At 36.0% G+C, this 16,100-nt stretch overlaps 1 protein-coding gene across 15 annotated transcripts in view; it reads left to right on the plus strand.

The window, feature by feature from the left end:
• Phf14 (PHD finger protein 14) overlaps window positions 1-16,100 on the plus strand; it is a 186,147-nt gene that overhangs the window by 18,168 nt on the left and 151,879 nt on the right. For 14 of the 15 annotated variants that reach the window (XR_010065688.1, NR_174140.1, XM_006236105.5 and 11 more), the window contains exons 3-4: window positions 3,889-4,652; window positions 12,186-12,330. Coding sequence is in view for 13 of the 15 variants with exons in the window: in XM_006236105.5 (XP_006236167.1) it covers window positions 3,889-4,652; window positions 12,186-12,330 (909 nt within the window). In the remaining 2 variants the exon portion in view is untranslated. The remainder of the gene's footprint in view (window positions 1-3,888; window positions 4,653-12,185; window positions 12,331-16,100) is intronic. The other variant, XM_039108097.2, reaches the window with a different exon arrangement.

Raw genomic sequence — 16,100 nt, forward strand, 5'->3', positions numbered from 1 at the left:
AACTAGGTCTTTATGGATTGTATAGGTAGTGAAACCATTTTGCCTAGAAGAATCAGGTTGAGGTGTTTGTAGTTCCTTTCGGTGGTGCTTTTTGCTTAAACTGTTCATATTATATTCATTAGCATTTCACTCAATACTTTTCCAAACATTATGGTGAAATCACAAAGAAGTCATTAGATTGCAATTACTAAATAATGAGTAATACAGCGGTGGTTGATTCTGTGTATAGTTCCAGGGAAGAGAAAGGATTAGTTTAGACCAGATTGATGTTATCAATTCCATTGATGGATGAGGGGAGGAGCGTGAACTAAGAATATTTAGAGGAAAACAATTTTGTGAGGGAAATATTAAATGTTAAAGGTATGGTGACATGGAAATGTTATTTCTATTTGGGATAGGACAGAGTAAAAGAAATAGTAAAAGAAAAGAGTGAGGAGATGGAGATCTTATTCTAGATGTGGTTTTCTCAGAATGCCTTGGTGCTATTGGCATTTTGTGCTGGCTAATTCTGTTGTGGAGGTTTGTCCTGTAATGTATAGTATGGTGTTTAGAGCATCCCTGTCTTATACTTGATTCCTGTAGTGTTGTAGTGTCTTTCCTACCTGTTGTACCTGCTGTGTGACTGCCAGTGTTTTTAGGAACTAGTGCATGCATATCTTTTGGGGAAAGAGTTGTCCAAATTAGAGAAGCTCTAATTTAAATTTACCCAGGAAATGCAGTGTGGCACATCTGTAACTAGAGTCAGTAGAGAATGAGTTGGGTTGACTGATGGGCTTCAGAATTAGTTAAAGGTGACTCCAGGATAACTCAGGATTAACCAGAAGACTAGTGGTATGTTGCTTACTATGCTTATTTATAGTGCTAATTCTTGCTGCTCTGTACCTATGAAAAGAATAACTAAGGTTTATGGAATTGTTGGATTGAGATTATATTTCATGGTTGCAAATCTCTAAATTGTACTTATTGTATTTGTTTTATATGAAGAAAAAATGAGCATTGTTGTTATGACACTGATGACTGCTGATTATTACATTTATATTATCTGAATATTGTCAAGGGACCTTGAAAGTATATTGTTAATTCTGTAACTAAGAAAAGTTTTCTTAACAGTTGAAATGATTGTTGCTTTGAGAGATTCTGACATACTATGTGCTCTGAAGTTTTTTTTTTAAATCTGTAACTAAATTAGGAATAGGAGTTGAATTTTAACGTTATTTTTAAATGTAAAAAAAGTTCATTGTAGATGTGAGATTAACTCTGTCCTTATGTATAAGATAGATTGACACTTCATTTTCCTTTCTTCTTTGCTTTCCTTCCTTCTTTCTTCCACATGGAATAAGTTTGGAAAGGAGCATGGGGTATTTTTTGACATTGTGCAAATAGAAATGCTTTTCTTTTGCAGCCTTTAAAAATATAGCCAGCTGTGGACCTTGTTTTTTCATTGTGGTTATTATCTGTTTGTGATTATGAATAAGTATCTCTGCTCTTCAAATGAGTATGGAGAATATTAACCAAAATAGATGACTAATTATGAAAAAGTTATATTTCTGAGACCCTGGTCCTATTGTTAGATTAGATTATGACTAAGATGTTACATTCTGTGACTAAAAGGTTGGGCAACCCATTAGTATTTGAATTTGGAGAAGAATGTCATGTTCTTGTAATAATACATTGACAAATAGAAAGTTAAAAACAGTTGAATCGTAACATTGCAGTGTGCTGAGACATGACAGTAAAACAAAAACAAACCAAAGAATATTAGTTTACCTCCACATTTGAAAATTACTGCATTAGTATTGACACTGAAAATGAAATCACAAAAGTAAAGTTTCCCAGGTAATAAGAAGTTGGATTCTCATCAGGAACCCATACTCTCTAGTACTGAGCTTTAGTCATGTAGTGACTAGTAATTTATTGTGTTAAAATATCCTCTAGATGACTGATCTAAAGAAGAGGACCTGTCCTTCATGTCTGCTTTTTAGCTTTGTTGATTTCAGTGTTGCTTGTGTTTTAGTGTTCTTTAGTTTCTGTGCACAAGGGGTCTCTTCTTGCCTTTGAAGTATTTAGTGGAATCACTTTTTTCTCAGAAGACTATTGTTTAAAAATTTGTAGGAATTATTGCTGATTTTTCTAGGACTGATTTTTCTTTGTAGGTTAGGCTTAATTATTATGAGTGGTTTCAAAATCCAAATTTTCTTAATGATTTATGGAACTCTTGAGCTGAAAACAGGTCAGTTGCTTTGACATGATATTGAGTCCGTACTCTTTAAATCCAAAAAGCTCAGAGATTTACAAGAATTTCTCAACTTTGACGGAGACTTGTTTTATAGCAAAACCTGTTTAAAACCAACAGTTATTTTGTGTCATTTCTCATATTCTGTAAATACTTATACTTTATACTGTTGAACTATTGTATTTGGTAGTAGAATAGAACCTTAGGCACTAATGTATTATTAATATAGTATATTACACATATTCCAAATTATTTTCATAAAATGTGAACATTTCCAAATTGAAGCACACATACCTGGCTCCAGAGGTCTGATCTAAGGAATTGATTGGCTTGGGTGGTTGTGCCCTGTGTAAGATTGTTAGAATAAGGGTGGTTTTGTTTTTATTCATAACACTGTTGAATAAGCGGATAGTCTTGAGACTGATAGTAATTTCACTGAGTTATTCTGTTGTTTCCATTTCTTACGTGAGCTGACTAACAGCTGTGTGATTATTAGGCATGCATATGGGGCTTCTGAGGGGATTTAGCTATACTAATTAACTTTTGAATCTTCAATTCCTACTTAATTTTAGAAGTCGAAGAAAGTTAAATTCATAGAAATTAAAATTGTATGGAATCAGTAATACCTTATGCTATTTTAGTATTTCTGTTTTTTCGATTCTAGACAGTTTGATGCAGACGATTTGTTTTTCTGTAGATTTTACAGTTGGAATATATAAATCCTTATCTTCCCTTTCCACTTCCATTTATCCTCCTGTCCAAATATTTCAAACTTTTATTTGTTGGCTTATGTGCAGACAAGATTAGGATAGAGAATAGTGCTGGGTTGATGTGGACTCTGCTGCCCTAGGTGGGAATAGAAGCAGCTTACTAATTAAAGGCTTGCGTGAGCTACTCAATAATCATAGCCTATTTATTCAGTAGCAGGTAGCTAATCATTTTAGGACAGATTGATTTCCTTGTCAGCATTCAAGGGCATCTAGTAGCTAGAACTTATGAAAGTTTACATGACACATGATATAAGCAGTATCCTATTCATCAGCAAGACTGAAATTTTCTTTCATCTTCCATTTTTTATGTGCCATTGATATTGTCCATTTTGCCTTTGTACTGATCTAACATCTGCTACAAGTTGACTATCATAGAAATATGATATAGAATATTTCTATGCTTGTTTTGATAGATAGAAAATTTAATAGACACTTTACAGGGCTAACATTTTCTTGTTTGAGATGTGATGCATTAGTATAAGTATGCAGATTATATGAAAGGAGGATGTAAAGGGAAGACTAAGCAAATTATATTATGACTAAGTTACAGTCAAGTGCTTCTTAAACACATACTATTGAAAATAGTTATCTCTATGTCATTATACTACTATAAGCTATTTGATATAAATCAGTGGTGCTATGTTTAAGGTCTTCTAACATTTCATTTCTCATCGTCATTAGTTCATACTGGCTTAAATCATATACCAACTCTGTTGGCTTATTATTTAACGAGGTTGGGAGTGTCTACCATCCTTTGCCTTAGGTTCGTTTATATTGTTTTGCGAGTTATCCACAAGTTTTGGTGGTTTCATTTGTGTCAGTGTTGTGTGTGTGTGTGTATGTATATACATATGTGTGGTTTTTTTTTTCTCATATTTTTAACAGATTCTGAAGGGAGTGGTAATGGAAGTGAAGACCCTTCAAAGGACAGTGGAGAAGGTTCCTGTAGTGATTCTGAGGAAAACATTTTAGAAGAAGAACTGAATGAAGATATTAAAGTAAAAGAAGAACAGCTTAGAAATTCTACAGAGGAAATAATGTCATCAGACAAACAGTTAATTAAAATGGAAAAGAAGGAAGAAGAAGAAAACGGAGAAAGACCTAGAAAGAGAAAGGAGAAAGAGAAGGAGAAAGAAAAGGAAAGAGAGAAGGACAAAGAAAAAGCAACAGTATCTGATAGTGCTGCTGCTTCTGCTGCTGGCACCACACCAGCCACAAGCCCTCCTGCTGTTACCTCCCCTGCTGTCCCCACCACCACCACTTCATCGGAGGAACAAGTCAGTGAGCCCAAGAAATGGAATCTTCGTCGAAACCGGCCCCTCTTGGACTTTGTATCCATGGAAGAGCTGAATGATATGGATGATTATGACAGTGAGGATGACAATGACTGGAGACCTACTGTAGTAAAGAGAAAGGGGAGATCGGCATCTCAGAAGGAGGGCAGTGATGGAGACAATGAGGATGATGACGATGAGGGAAGTGGGAGTGAGGAAGATGAGAATGATGAGGGCAATGATGAAGACCATAGCAGCCCTGCTAGTGAAGCAGGTGGCAAGAAGAAGAAGAGTAAAGTTCTTAGCAGAAACAGTGCTGATGATGAGGAACTGACCAATGATAGCCTGACCCTATCTCAAAGCAAGAGTAATGAGGTAGAGCAACCCAATTTTTATGATATCTGTCTGTCTGGGGAAAGGGAATTTTCTAAATCAGTGCTTATTTTATTAAGTGGCTTCCTTGAAATTTTATTTAGTTGTAGGAGTGAATGAACACCCTAAATTTAACATTTATTCATTTGGTCAACAAACTTTTAATTATCCACTGTTTGTCAGCATTCTCCAGGATCTGTACTCTCCATTCCCAAGGAAAGTATGTAGAGAGACATTTTTATATCTACAGACTTGGGAAATGGTAGTTTTCTATTCCCATTTCTATTTTGTCTCTGTTCATAGATGCTAACTGGCAATGAGTGCATTAGGAAAGTAGAGGGTCTTTCTTCAAACATAGCTTTTTGTCTATAGCTACATAAAAAATAAGGCTTTTGCATACATTAGAAGAAGTTAACATATAACTCTTTTTTTTTCTCTCTTAGATTTTTCTTAAAGTTTAAGTTAGTTATCAGCTGTAGCAGTCTTTAGTATAGTCACCAATCTTTGGTTTATGTGTGTGACAGTAAAATGTCCTTTTTTCCCCCTAACACATCCTTAATGAACAAATTCTCTGCAAAGAAGTAAAAATAAAAGCAAACGTTTACCCCATAGAACAAACATTTCTATCCTGAAGCAACAGTATGACTCAGTCCTGCCATTGAAGTTCTCCTGCAAGTTAGGTTTGCCCATTGGTCCAGAGTGCAACGTTCAAGACTTCAGTTAAACATATCTGTGTCTCTGTCTGTGTGCCTATGTGTTTTCCTTCCAAAAGAAAGATTGAGTCGATGTCTTACATGTAGATGTATGGAACATCACATGTAGAACTGTATTAATTATGTCATTTCTGTTAATGTGTTTATGTCAACAAAATTTACTTCTTCACCTTTTTTTTGTTTTTCATATCATTGAAGTAGCTTAGACTGGTAGATTTTCTTTATGCTTTATTTTTTCATATTTTTTCTGCTTACAGATTTTCAGAGTAGTAACTATTTTGGTTAGGCTTATTATAAATTTTGTGGGTTTGTTTTTCTTGAATAATATATAGCAAACTCTTAGGGGTTTCATGTCAGCAGAGATGAAATAAAAGCTTATATTTTCATTGTATACACTGATTAATTTCTAGGTTGCTCTTATTTCTATGAATAATGTTGCCTGTTTTCAACGCTATTCTAATTCTTTAGGTAATGGAAAACTCATGTAAGGACCTAGTAGGGTGCTATTTCAGGTTATACTTGAGCTGTCTATATTACTAGTGCTGTTTTGGCATATTTATGGGTATTGGTTAGCATTTAGATTTGGCATTTGTTCAGTTTGTTTTTTACATTTAACACTTATTCTATATCTATTGACTGAGCTTACTTTTGACAGCATATCAAACTTTTCATGTTTAGGTTACTATTCACAGAAGTAATTTAATAAGAGAGGACCTCTGGTGAAGATCATGTTAATATGTAGGGACACTTGTATATGTGTAGAAATATAGTTGTTTTTTAATAACCTCTACTTGATAACATTGGTTAATAGACGAAGTTTTATAATGCATTTCAGGACCACATATGGGTTAGTTTTTTTGTTTTTTTGTTTTTTCTTGTACTAGTGTAAAAAACTGAAATATTCTGGTAAATAATGGGACCTATATTTAAGTGTCCTGGAAATATTTCTGGCATGAGATCCCAAAGTGTTTCTTAGAAAAGTACCCACACAGAATAACTTGTAGAAAGCTAGTTTCTCTAGAACAACCTGCTTAAAGCTTGGTTACAGTTTTGTATTCACATCTATTTTAACTCCTCAATAATTTTCATGATTTTAATTAGATTTAAATTATGATAAACTAAGGTATCAAATTTTACTTAAGTAATTAATCAGTTTAGATTACTATGAGTTTAGGTTTTCTATTTATATGCTCTTGGTTTTTTTTTTTTGTTTGTTTGTTTTTTTGCTCTTGTTTTTTAAGAGAGATGTTTAAAGTTTATTTTTGTTGCCTTATGGCCAATGGTTTTGTCAGTCTTTCTAGCTACCTACTTTGGGTAATAATAATGATAAGTAAATATTCATTATAGTTAACAACTTTGTTTCTGAAATTTTATATTTCTCCTTTTTGTCTATAAGTGGAAACTTCATAGTAGAGATAGCTGAAAGTGTGGCTTTAAAAATATACACAAGAATATCATACTTAGTTACTACCTGGAAACCTTTTCTTAGTTGCAATGCCAAGTCTGTTGGCAGAGAAATAATGTGGATTGTCTATAGGTAAATGATGCTCTTAAACTTCAACAATTTTGAATTTCTTAGGGAATTTTTGATCAGGGCTATCTTATAACTCACACTCATTTGGCTTCAACATACCTAGGCACATAGAGGGTGCTTCTAAAACACTTTGTCATGAGGATCCCTTTATTAAGAAGTTATTGAAGACATGTATTATCATTTAGATTGATACGTCTATTGACATTTACAATTTCAAGTTAACCTTAGAAATTCTAAAAACAAAACAAAACAAAAAAACCCCAAACCAAAACCACTTAAAAGGTTTTGAAAGACAAAACCACAGACACAGGCAAGTTGTCAGGTTGGTAACACTGGCTTTTTTATGTAGCTTCTTGAACACTTCACCCATTCACAGAAGAAGAGCAGAAGTAGATAGCACAACAGTAGCACCATGAGCATAGTCCTTACTGTACACTTTCTGCAAAAGAGCTTCCTGGAGCACGCCTTCACTGCTTCAGAGTGGATAAGCACTTGATGAGTTACATTTTCTGCAAATTGGTGACTGTTGGCTTTTGCCTTGGTAGTTTTTAAATTAGTATAGTCTAGATAACAGCCCTGAAGTATGGCTGTATTCTTTTCGGTCCTTAATTTTGCAACTTCTGAGTGTCACTAATACCATTTTGTCTACCCATTTATCTCTGACTTAAGTTTTTCAAAGATGGGTAGTATAACATTTTCAGAAAATGGTTTTCTTTTTCAAGACATGGAACCTAGAGCTGTAGTTGAAATTTTATGAATGGAAGAAATTCTGTCAGTAGAATTGACAGTCTTGCTTTGTTAAGGAGGAAATGTTTCTTTCTCATTGAGGTTCTGTAGAACAGTTTGGATCTTGGATTACTGTTTTGATAAGTACAACCTTATATATTTGCCTTAGTATAAGAATCTGTCATATAAGGTTCTTTTATGCTTAATGATAAATGTCACCTGATGTTTGCAATTAATAAATAAAGATTTTGGCAAAATTCATCAATATTTTAAGTAGGAAAATATTAACCCTTTCTCTTGAAAAACCATCTGTGTTTCTATAGGGCAAGTGTGTTCAAGTAATTCAAGCAGAGGATCAAATAATTACAAGACACATTCACAGTTCTTGTTAGCACACTGCTGAACTGCTGAAGATACGTCTGTGTTGGGGATGTCTGTCTTGCTAGTTAGTTATGTCTTTATACATTTTGTAGAAAAAATGGCTGTAAGTCCTATTCAAAACAGTTTTGGAGTATTATACAAATATTTTTTGAGAGTCTTAACTAAACTTTTTTTTTTTTTTTTGGTTCTTTTTTTCGGAGCTGGGGACCGAACCCAGGGCCTTGTGCTTGCTAGGCAAGCGCTCTACCACTGAGCTAAATCCCCAACCCCTTAACTAAACTTTTAAATAAAACATTTATGAATAATTATTGATCACACTTTTGACATACTATTTTTTCTTATCTTTTAAAACTAGTTCTCTGTAAAGTATAGTGAGTGGAGTTTTCTCTATTAAATTTGAATACAACAGGTTCAATTTAGTTCTTTTGTATATATTTTATAAACATCTTATAGAATACATGTCAGATGAACACTAAATATGTTTTATAATGCAGGGAGAACTCTAGGCAATGTTTCATTTTTGGGCAACTGTATATTTATTTATTTTTAGGTCGGCATACAGAGCATTGGGATTTGACCCAGCATCTTCATGCATTATACTTAGTTCTCAGTTGCTTCCCTCTCTCCTCTGCCTGGTTCCGCTCCTCCCTTTACATGTGCCCCTTTCTTCTCCACTTAGTCCCCTTCACTTAACTTTTACATATAAATATATTTTCCTGTGTATTCTCACCTCCCTCCAGTTCTTTTAAGATTAACTTTAAATTCCAAGGAGAAAAAAGATGAAACAATCATTGAATTATTATTGCAGTGCCCCCTTTTTTTCTAATTTCTAGATGTTTTCTTTTGCTCTCTATAACTTACTTAACTATTTTTGTGTAAAGCTTCATTAATGTTTTTTGTTAAAGATAAAAGGTTTTACCTGTTTTCCTATGCTTTTTTTTTTTCTCCTGAAAACCTCCTGTCTGAGGATTAGGTTTTACAATACTGAATGGCCTGGAATGGTCTGGAATGCCTTGGTGGGTATTGAATGACACTGTTCCTGTCTTTGAATTGTATAAGGAGCTTCACAGATCTAAAGATATAGATGCATCTTCACTGAGAGAGTTTGTCAGAGAGATAAACGAGAGGCAGATACAAATGCAGGCATTTTCGTGAGTTCAAAGTCAGCCAAAGACAAAGTGAATTTAGGACCAGGTGTGGTCGGAATGGTAACGCCAGGGTGGGATCCCATCCATCTAGCTCATTATTTGTGCTTACCAAAGGCTGGCAGATCTCTAAATTATTCTTCTGCAATGTAAAAGAAAAATGTGCTTGTTGTCTTCTAAAAATCAAGGGGCTGGGCTGACTAGATGCAGATTCATAGGATAATCCAAAGGGAACTTGGAATAAATAACTGAATTGATATGTAAATATAAAAAAAAAGATTAAAGGTTTTAGCCTAGTTTTTTTTTTTTTTTTTTTTTTTTGAAGAAGAAGATATATACCTTCAGAAATATGGTAACAAATTTATAGGAAACTAGCCTCTACTATTTTGATTATAAATGTGCTTAAATCACACTTATAATCACACTTAGTAATGCATATTTGCTCTATTAACAGACACTAAGATCATGTTTTCAAAACTTTGGTTTAGATTTTTCCCATTGAACCACCTATTCTGGCCCACTGTTAGGAGAACACTATAGGGCTGCTGTCCCCACTTCTTTACATACAGTTGGAACAAGCGTCTCACTGGATCAGCAGTCACAGCTGTTTTCTCAGTCACAGGCACTAGAGCATTATACATGTAGAGAGGATTGGCATAGGGAGATAGCTTAGTCATTGTTCTGAATAAAATCAGAAAACACAGAGAAAATTCCATTTTCTCCCTTTGCAGAGGGGAAAAGCCACAGCACATGCAGAGAAGTGACAGACCATTGATTTAGTTTCTACTTCAAGAAATTCACTTTTTTCTCATTCACAGGATTCTCTTATTTTCTGTATTAAGCCATTTTCTAAGGCTTACATGTAATTCTATCATACAAATGTTGACAGTCCATTAGCACAGGTAGCCTCTTCACTAGGTCATTTCCTAGTCTGTGATATTCAACAAAGCAGAAAACCAAAGCAGCCTAGAAATGATAGCCTATGAGAAGGGTTTGGAGTTACCAAGGAGATGATGAATTATCAGTGCTCAGTTGAGCTTGTCACTTACCTTTGAGGTTCTAAAGAACATATCCCACCCCTTGCCTCATGCTTAGGTGTCAGTCTGTCTTTCTCTTTTGAACCATGTACAGAAAGTATTGAGGAGAGGAGGAAGGGTGTGGATAATATAGCATGGAGGACCTTTATTACTTCATGGAATCTTACAATGACCTTTCTGTTCCCTTTTAATTTTGTCATTGTCATTTTACAAACGGGAACACTATATGTTTGACAGGTGAAAGATAGACTTTATAAGGTAGTCTCCTCTTGCTTTCCCTTATTTCTTTTACAGCTTAATTTTAGATGCTTTTCATAAAAATTCATCAAGAGAATTATTTATTGTGACCTTTAAGGATTGTCAGTGGGTGTTGTGGCGTATGCCTGTAATCAGAGCTAGTGAGAAGTAGAGACAGGAGGATTAGAAGTTTGAGGCCAACCTTGTATACACCTCCTTCCCACAAAATATTTAAAAATATCCTTTATAGTTTTTATTGAAATGATGGTTCCAAGTGTTACCTTTGAGATTATTGATAGAGTTTAAAGTAATATTAACCAGCAAAATACTAATATGAAATTAAATATGTTTAGCAACTGTGGCATGGAACTATCAACAGTTTTGCTTTTGACTGTGGTTAGCTTTGTAAGTGAAAATACACAAATATGCCACATTGTTATGTTAAGTGTTATATATGAATAGAACAAGACTGTGCATTGCTTTTTGAGGTGGAACCTTGCTATTTTATCCAAACTGGTGTTTAACTCCCAGGCTCAAGTTATCCTTCTGCCTTATCCTCTCATGTGGCTAGAGCTGTATGAGAGTGCTACTGTGCCAGAATTAATTGTTTCCTTATTAAAGTTTACATCCACAAATGTAAAAGGTTTAAATTAAAATGGATAGGCTTTCTTTTCTTGAAATTTTATCCTTTTTTACTCATCTGATATTAAGACTTTTATGTTTTACATTGATAGTAGCTAGTTATCTTTATAACTAGTTTGCATTAGATATTTCTTGCCGTAAGTGTACGGAGTACATTTTCTTACTCTTCTAGCAACTACGTAAATGTTTTCTGCATTCAGGCTCTTTCTAAGTAGTTGGGTGACTCTGGACCTTTTACACTTTGGAGTGTGGAGTCTTCAGACATCACAGGCGTACTTACTTCCGTGTTATCTTTACTTATTTCCTCCTGCTTTGTATATGTGTGTCTTGTCTTTACGAGGTCGATTCTTTATGGAAGTATAGGAACCACACCTCAGACTCTGAAAGTCTGTATATAGGAGGAACCACACCTCAGACTCTGAAAGTCTGTATATAGGAGGAACCACACCTCAGACTCTGAAAGTCTGTATATAGGAGGAACCACACCTCAGACTCTGAAAGTCTGTATATAGGAGGAACCACACCTCAGACTCTGAAAGTCTGTATATAGGAGGAACCACACCTCAGACTCTGAAAGTCTGTATATAGGAGGAACCACACCTCAGACTCTGAAAGTCTGTATATAGGAGGAACCACACCTCAGACTCTGAAAGTCTGTATATAGGAGGAACCACACCTCAGACTCTGAAAGTCTGTATATAGGAGGAACCACACCTCAGACTCTGAAAGTCTGTATATAGGAGGAACCACACCTCAGACTCTGAAAGTCTGTATATAGGAGGAACCACACCTCAGACTCTGAAAGTCTGTATATAGGGTTGGTAATTACTTGACGATTAAGTGTTCCCTTTTCCCTAGTTTAAAGGCCAAGGTCAAATATTAAGCAGATGGAGCTTTTTGAATGCCTGTGTCTTCTGTCTTTACAGAGGGGCAACCTGCAGAGGAACGACAGAGTAAGATGTGTAAAGGGTCCTTGGATGGTGGTGTAGCACACTTTGAAGGACTAATAGAATGCCACATAAATTTGAAGTACAAGAAAGTATTTTGAAGCAAAATGAGAATTATGTGTATAAATTACTTTTTAATTAAAGTGTGATTTTTCTGATTTATCTTAATATTAGGACTCGCTGATTCTTGAGAAGAGTCAAAACTGGAGTTCCCAAAAAATGGACCACATTCTGATTTGCTGTGTTTGTCTTGGAGATAATAGTGAAGATGCAGACGAAATTATTCAGTGTGACAATTGTGGCATTACAGTTCATGAAGGTAATTTTGCTGTTTTTTTCCTGTTAGAAATGGCTGGTTGACATTCAAAGTTTAAACTGTTTTCCATTTGTAAACATTTAAAAATTTACTACTCTATTATATGATAATTGTGATTTCATTGAAAATAATGTATATTGAGTTCTTGAAATTTTTTATTTTGTGCATACGTGGGAGGTGTGTGTCTGTGTCTGTGGGTGCGTGCCTGTGTGAGTGTGTGACTGTCGGAGTGTTTGAATCAGGATCCTGTGTACCCAAGGTTTGTATTGAGCTTGCTCTGTAGTAGAGAGGATGGCCTAGTACTGAATTTTCAGACTTGTGACCTTACACTGTGCCTGACAGACATATTCCTCGTGATGGGCATTGTTGTGGTCTAAGCCATGGATGCCATGAAGTCATACCATTGAGGACAGATCTCACATGGGAAGTTTATTGGGGAGGGAGTATACAGAGACTGCTTCTGAGCAAGGGTGGAGGGAAAAAGAAAGCAGAGAGAGGAGGGACTGGCCCTTTATAGGGGGATGTGAACTCCTGGCAGCAGTGGGAATGACTGTGGCAGCTAGTTACTACATCTACTGTTGCTGTGTCCCTGGGGGCAGGCAATGAATGGAAAGACCTGGTTACCAAGGCATTACTCTTCAGATTTTCTTAGTATAAAATATACATTGACTTATTAAAATGTTTTATGATAAGAACAGTATTTCTTTAGAAGTAAGGGCTAATGTTTTTCTTCATGTTATTAGTTATTCTTAGTTTTTCTTCTCTTTTGGAAATATTTCTATGTTGTCAGGCTGACTGTAGTTATCCTCTTAGCTTCTGGAATAGCTGGGACCATAGTATGTACTGTACCTTGCTACTTTTAGTTCTTAAATAAAATTTAAAATTAGGAAAAGAAAATACAGTTAGCCAATAGAAGGTACTATTTAATATTTAAAACTTGCATTTAAATCCTTTCAAACTTATACATACTTTTATGAAAAAATATATATAACAAATATATATAAATAAATGGATAAATATATATAATTAGTTATAGTGAGCTTTTTTATTGGATATTTTATTTACTTCCTGGTTTCCCCTCCGCAAACCCCCTATCCCAACTCCCCCACCCCTACCCTCAGGAGGGTGCTCCTATACCAACCTACAACTCTTGCCTCATGGCCCTAGCATCTCCCTATGCTGGGGCATCGAGCTTCCACAGGACCAAGGGCCTTCCTCCCCTCCCATTGATGGCAGACAATGCCATCCTCTGCTACATGTGCAGCTGGAGCCATGGGTCTCTCCATGTGTACTCTTTGGTTGGTGGTTTTTAGTCCTTGGGAGTCCTTGGGCGGGGGGGTGGTCTGGTTGGTTGATATTGTTGTTCTTCCTATGATGTTACAAACCCCTTCAACTCTGAACATAGCAGCTTAAAACATTAGACGTTTGTAACTTATGTCATCTATAATGATTAGAAGTCAAATTGAATAATTTAATTCCAATTCTTCAGAATCTTTGGTTGGCTCTGGCATAGGGTCTTTGATGTTGCAGATAAATCTGTTGGGCTGGGTTGCAGTGATTCTAGGACTGGAGCTAGAGGCTTTGTTCCTAAACTTAGCTATGTTAGCCCTTAATTGTTTGGTGCCTATTTGTCAGTTCCACACCATTTCCCCTCTGTGTGCTTTGCATACTACCTCTCGTACTTATAGAAGAACCCACTGGGAAGGGAGAATTGATAGCTGATGTAAGAATTACAGGGGAGCAAGGACATTACATACAAGGTTAGTGGGTTCTAACACGAGGTAGAGATGCAGCAGATGAGAGCAGCCATCAAAATAACTGTAGGGGAAAGAGGGTATAGATGTAAGTTGTTAGATGAGATGGTGGGAGCATTTGGAAGTTTGTGAGTATTTATTTTCGTAGTAAAATAGGTAGCAGAGGTGATGGTGGGCAGAGAGAGGACTTGAAATTTGAATGTGATTTCTGTCTCCAGAGGTTTGTATATTAGAAGCCTGGTCCCTGGTGTTGTAGCATTGAGGTTGTGGAACCTTTAAGAGGTAGAGATTACTGGGAGATAATCTTATTACGAAGTATATCGATTACTTTTCTTATTGGTTTGAAAAGTGCCTGGGAGGAATTTGCTTGCTTCCAGTTGGAGAGGATACAGTGCAGCCTGAGGGTTGGGGGAATATTTTAGCAGGAATACAAGGTAGCTGGTTACATGGTACAATAACAGAAGGTGAATGCTGCTTAGCTTCCATTCTCTTTATCAAGCCTGGAACTCACCCCATAGAATGACGGCATCTGCATTTGGGGTGGGTCTTCCTACCTTAGTAATTTAACCTAGTCTAGGAAATCCTTCAGAGACACACCCAGAGATAAGTTTCTGTGGTGACTCTAAATCCTGTCAAGTTGGCAAGAGTAAGCATCACTGGGGTTTCACCTTTATCGATGGAATGTTATTACTCCATAGGGAGTCAGAGCTTATGGGACCTTATGGTTGCCCTGGAAGGGGTACAGCAGGCTTGACTCTCAGTTTAGTTTCTTGCACATGTGCTACTTTACTTCTCTGTCATGTAGTGTCATGGAGGCTATGACTCCTGTGCCATGCTATTTTGACTCTCCAGCCACCAGCCTAAATCATGGGCTAGCCTTTCCAGTTGTTCATTTTTCAATACCAGGGATTCTGTTGCAGAAACATCAACTGTACAAAGACTGACTTTTATTCTCATCTAGTTGTAGTTAAACTTATCTAAAGCACATCTAGAGAGTGTGAACGATGAGAGCTGTAACAGTAGCCTGTGTTTGTACACTGACCAAGGATGATGGTGTTGTGGTGCTTGCTTGTGTCTGTGGATGTTATGGTTGATGTACTTCTGTTGTGCTGAGGACACTGACTTTCATTGTCACACTGAGAGTAATTTCTTAGATTAGCCTTTGGACCATATTTCAGGATAGGTCATTTGACCAGGGATATAGTTTTTTAAGGCCATGAACATAGTTTGAGAAATTGAATCAATTTCTGACATTCTGATGCTAGAATATTTTATACATTTAATCGCTGCTATTATTATTAGTTTTTTTTTGTTTTTGTTTTTGTTTTTTTGAGACAGGATCTTGTTAGTCTAGACTTACAGACATTCTCCTCCCTCAGTTTCTGAGTGCTGGAGTTATAGGCATGGGCTATTATTGTTCCTGGCTAGCTGTAGCTGATTTTCTTGTACCCATTTTGTATTTGGAAACCCTTTAAAAGAAGTTTTGACATTGCTAGATCTTCATTTTCTTATATCAGAAATTGGCAGCAGCTAAACTGTCCTGCAGTCTGTCTTTAATTTACCTCGACTACTTAATCACGTTTATTTGCCTGGTCTGTGGAGATGGGGGAATATACAGTTTCTCATTTACTCTATACTTTGGGGCTAAAGATGCTTTGAGGTTTCAGTGATTTACATCTGTGATTCTTTTTGTTGTTCTGTGACAGGTTCTCAAGAAGTATAGCCCCTATCTGTTGTAGGATTGGTAAAGATCTTTTCCCAATCTGTTGGTTGCCATTTTGTCCTAACCACAGTGTCCTTTGCCTTACAGAAGCTTTGCAGTTTTATGAGATCCCATTTGTCGATTCTTGATCTTAGAGCATAAGCCATTGGTGTTTTGTTCAGGAAATTTTTTCCAGTGCCCATGTGTTCCAGATGCTTCCCTAGTTTTTCTTCTATTAGTTTGAGTGTATCTGGTTTGATGTGGAGGTCCTTGATCCACTTGGACTTAAGCTTTGTACAGGGTGATAAGCATGGATC

Source organism: Rattus norvegicus, chromosome 4 (genome assembly GCF_036323735.1).
Source record: "Rattus norvegicus strain BN/NHsdMcwi chromosome 4, GRCr8, whole genome shotgun sequence".
Taxonomy (NCBI): domain Eukaryota; kingdom Metazoa; phylum Chordata; class Mammalia; order Rodentia; family Muridae; genus Rattus; species Rattus norvegicus.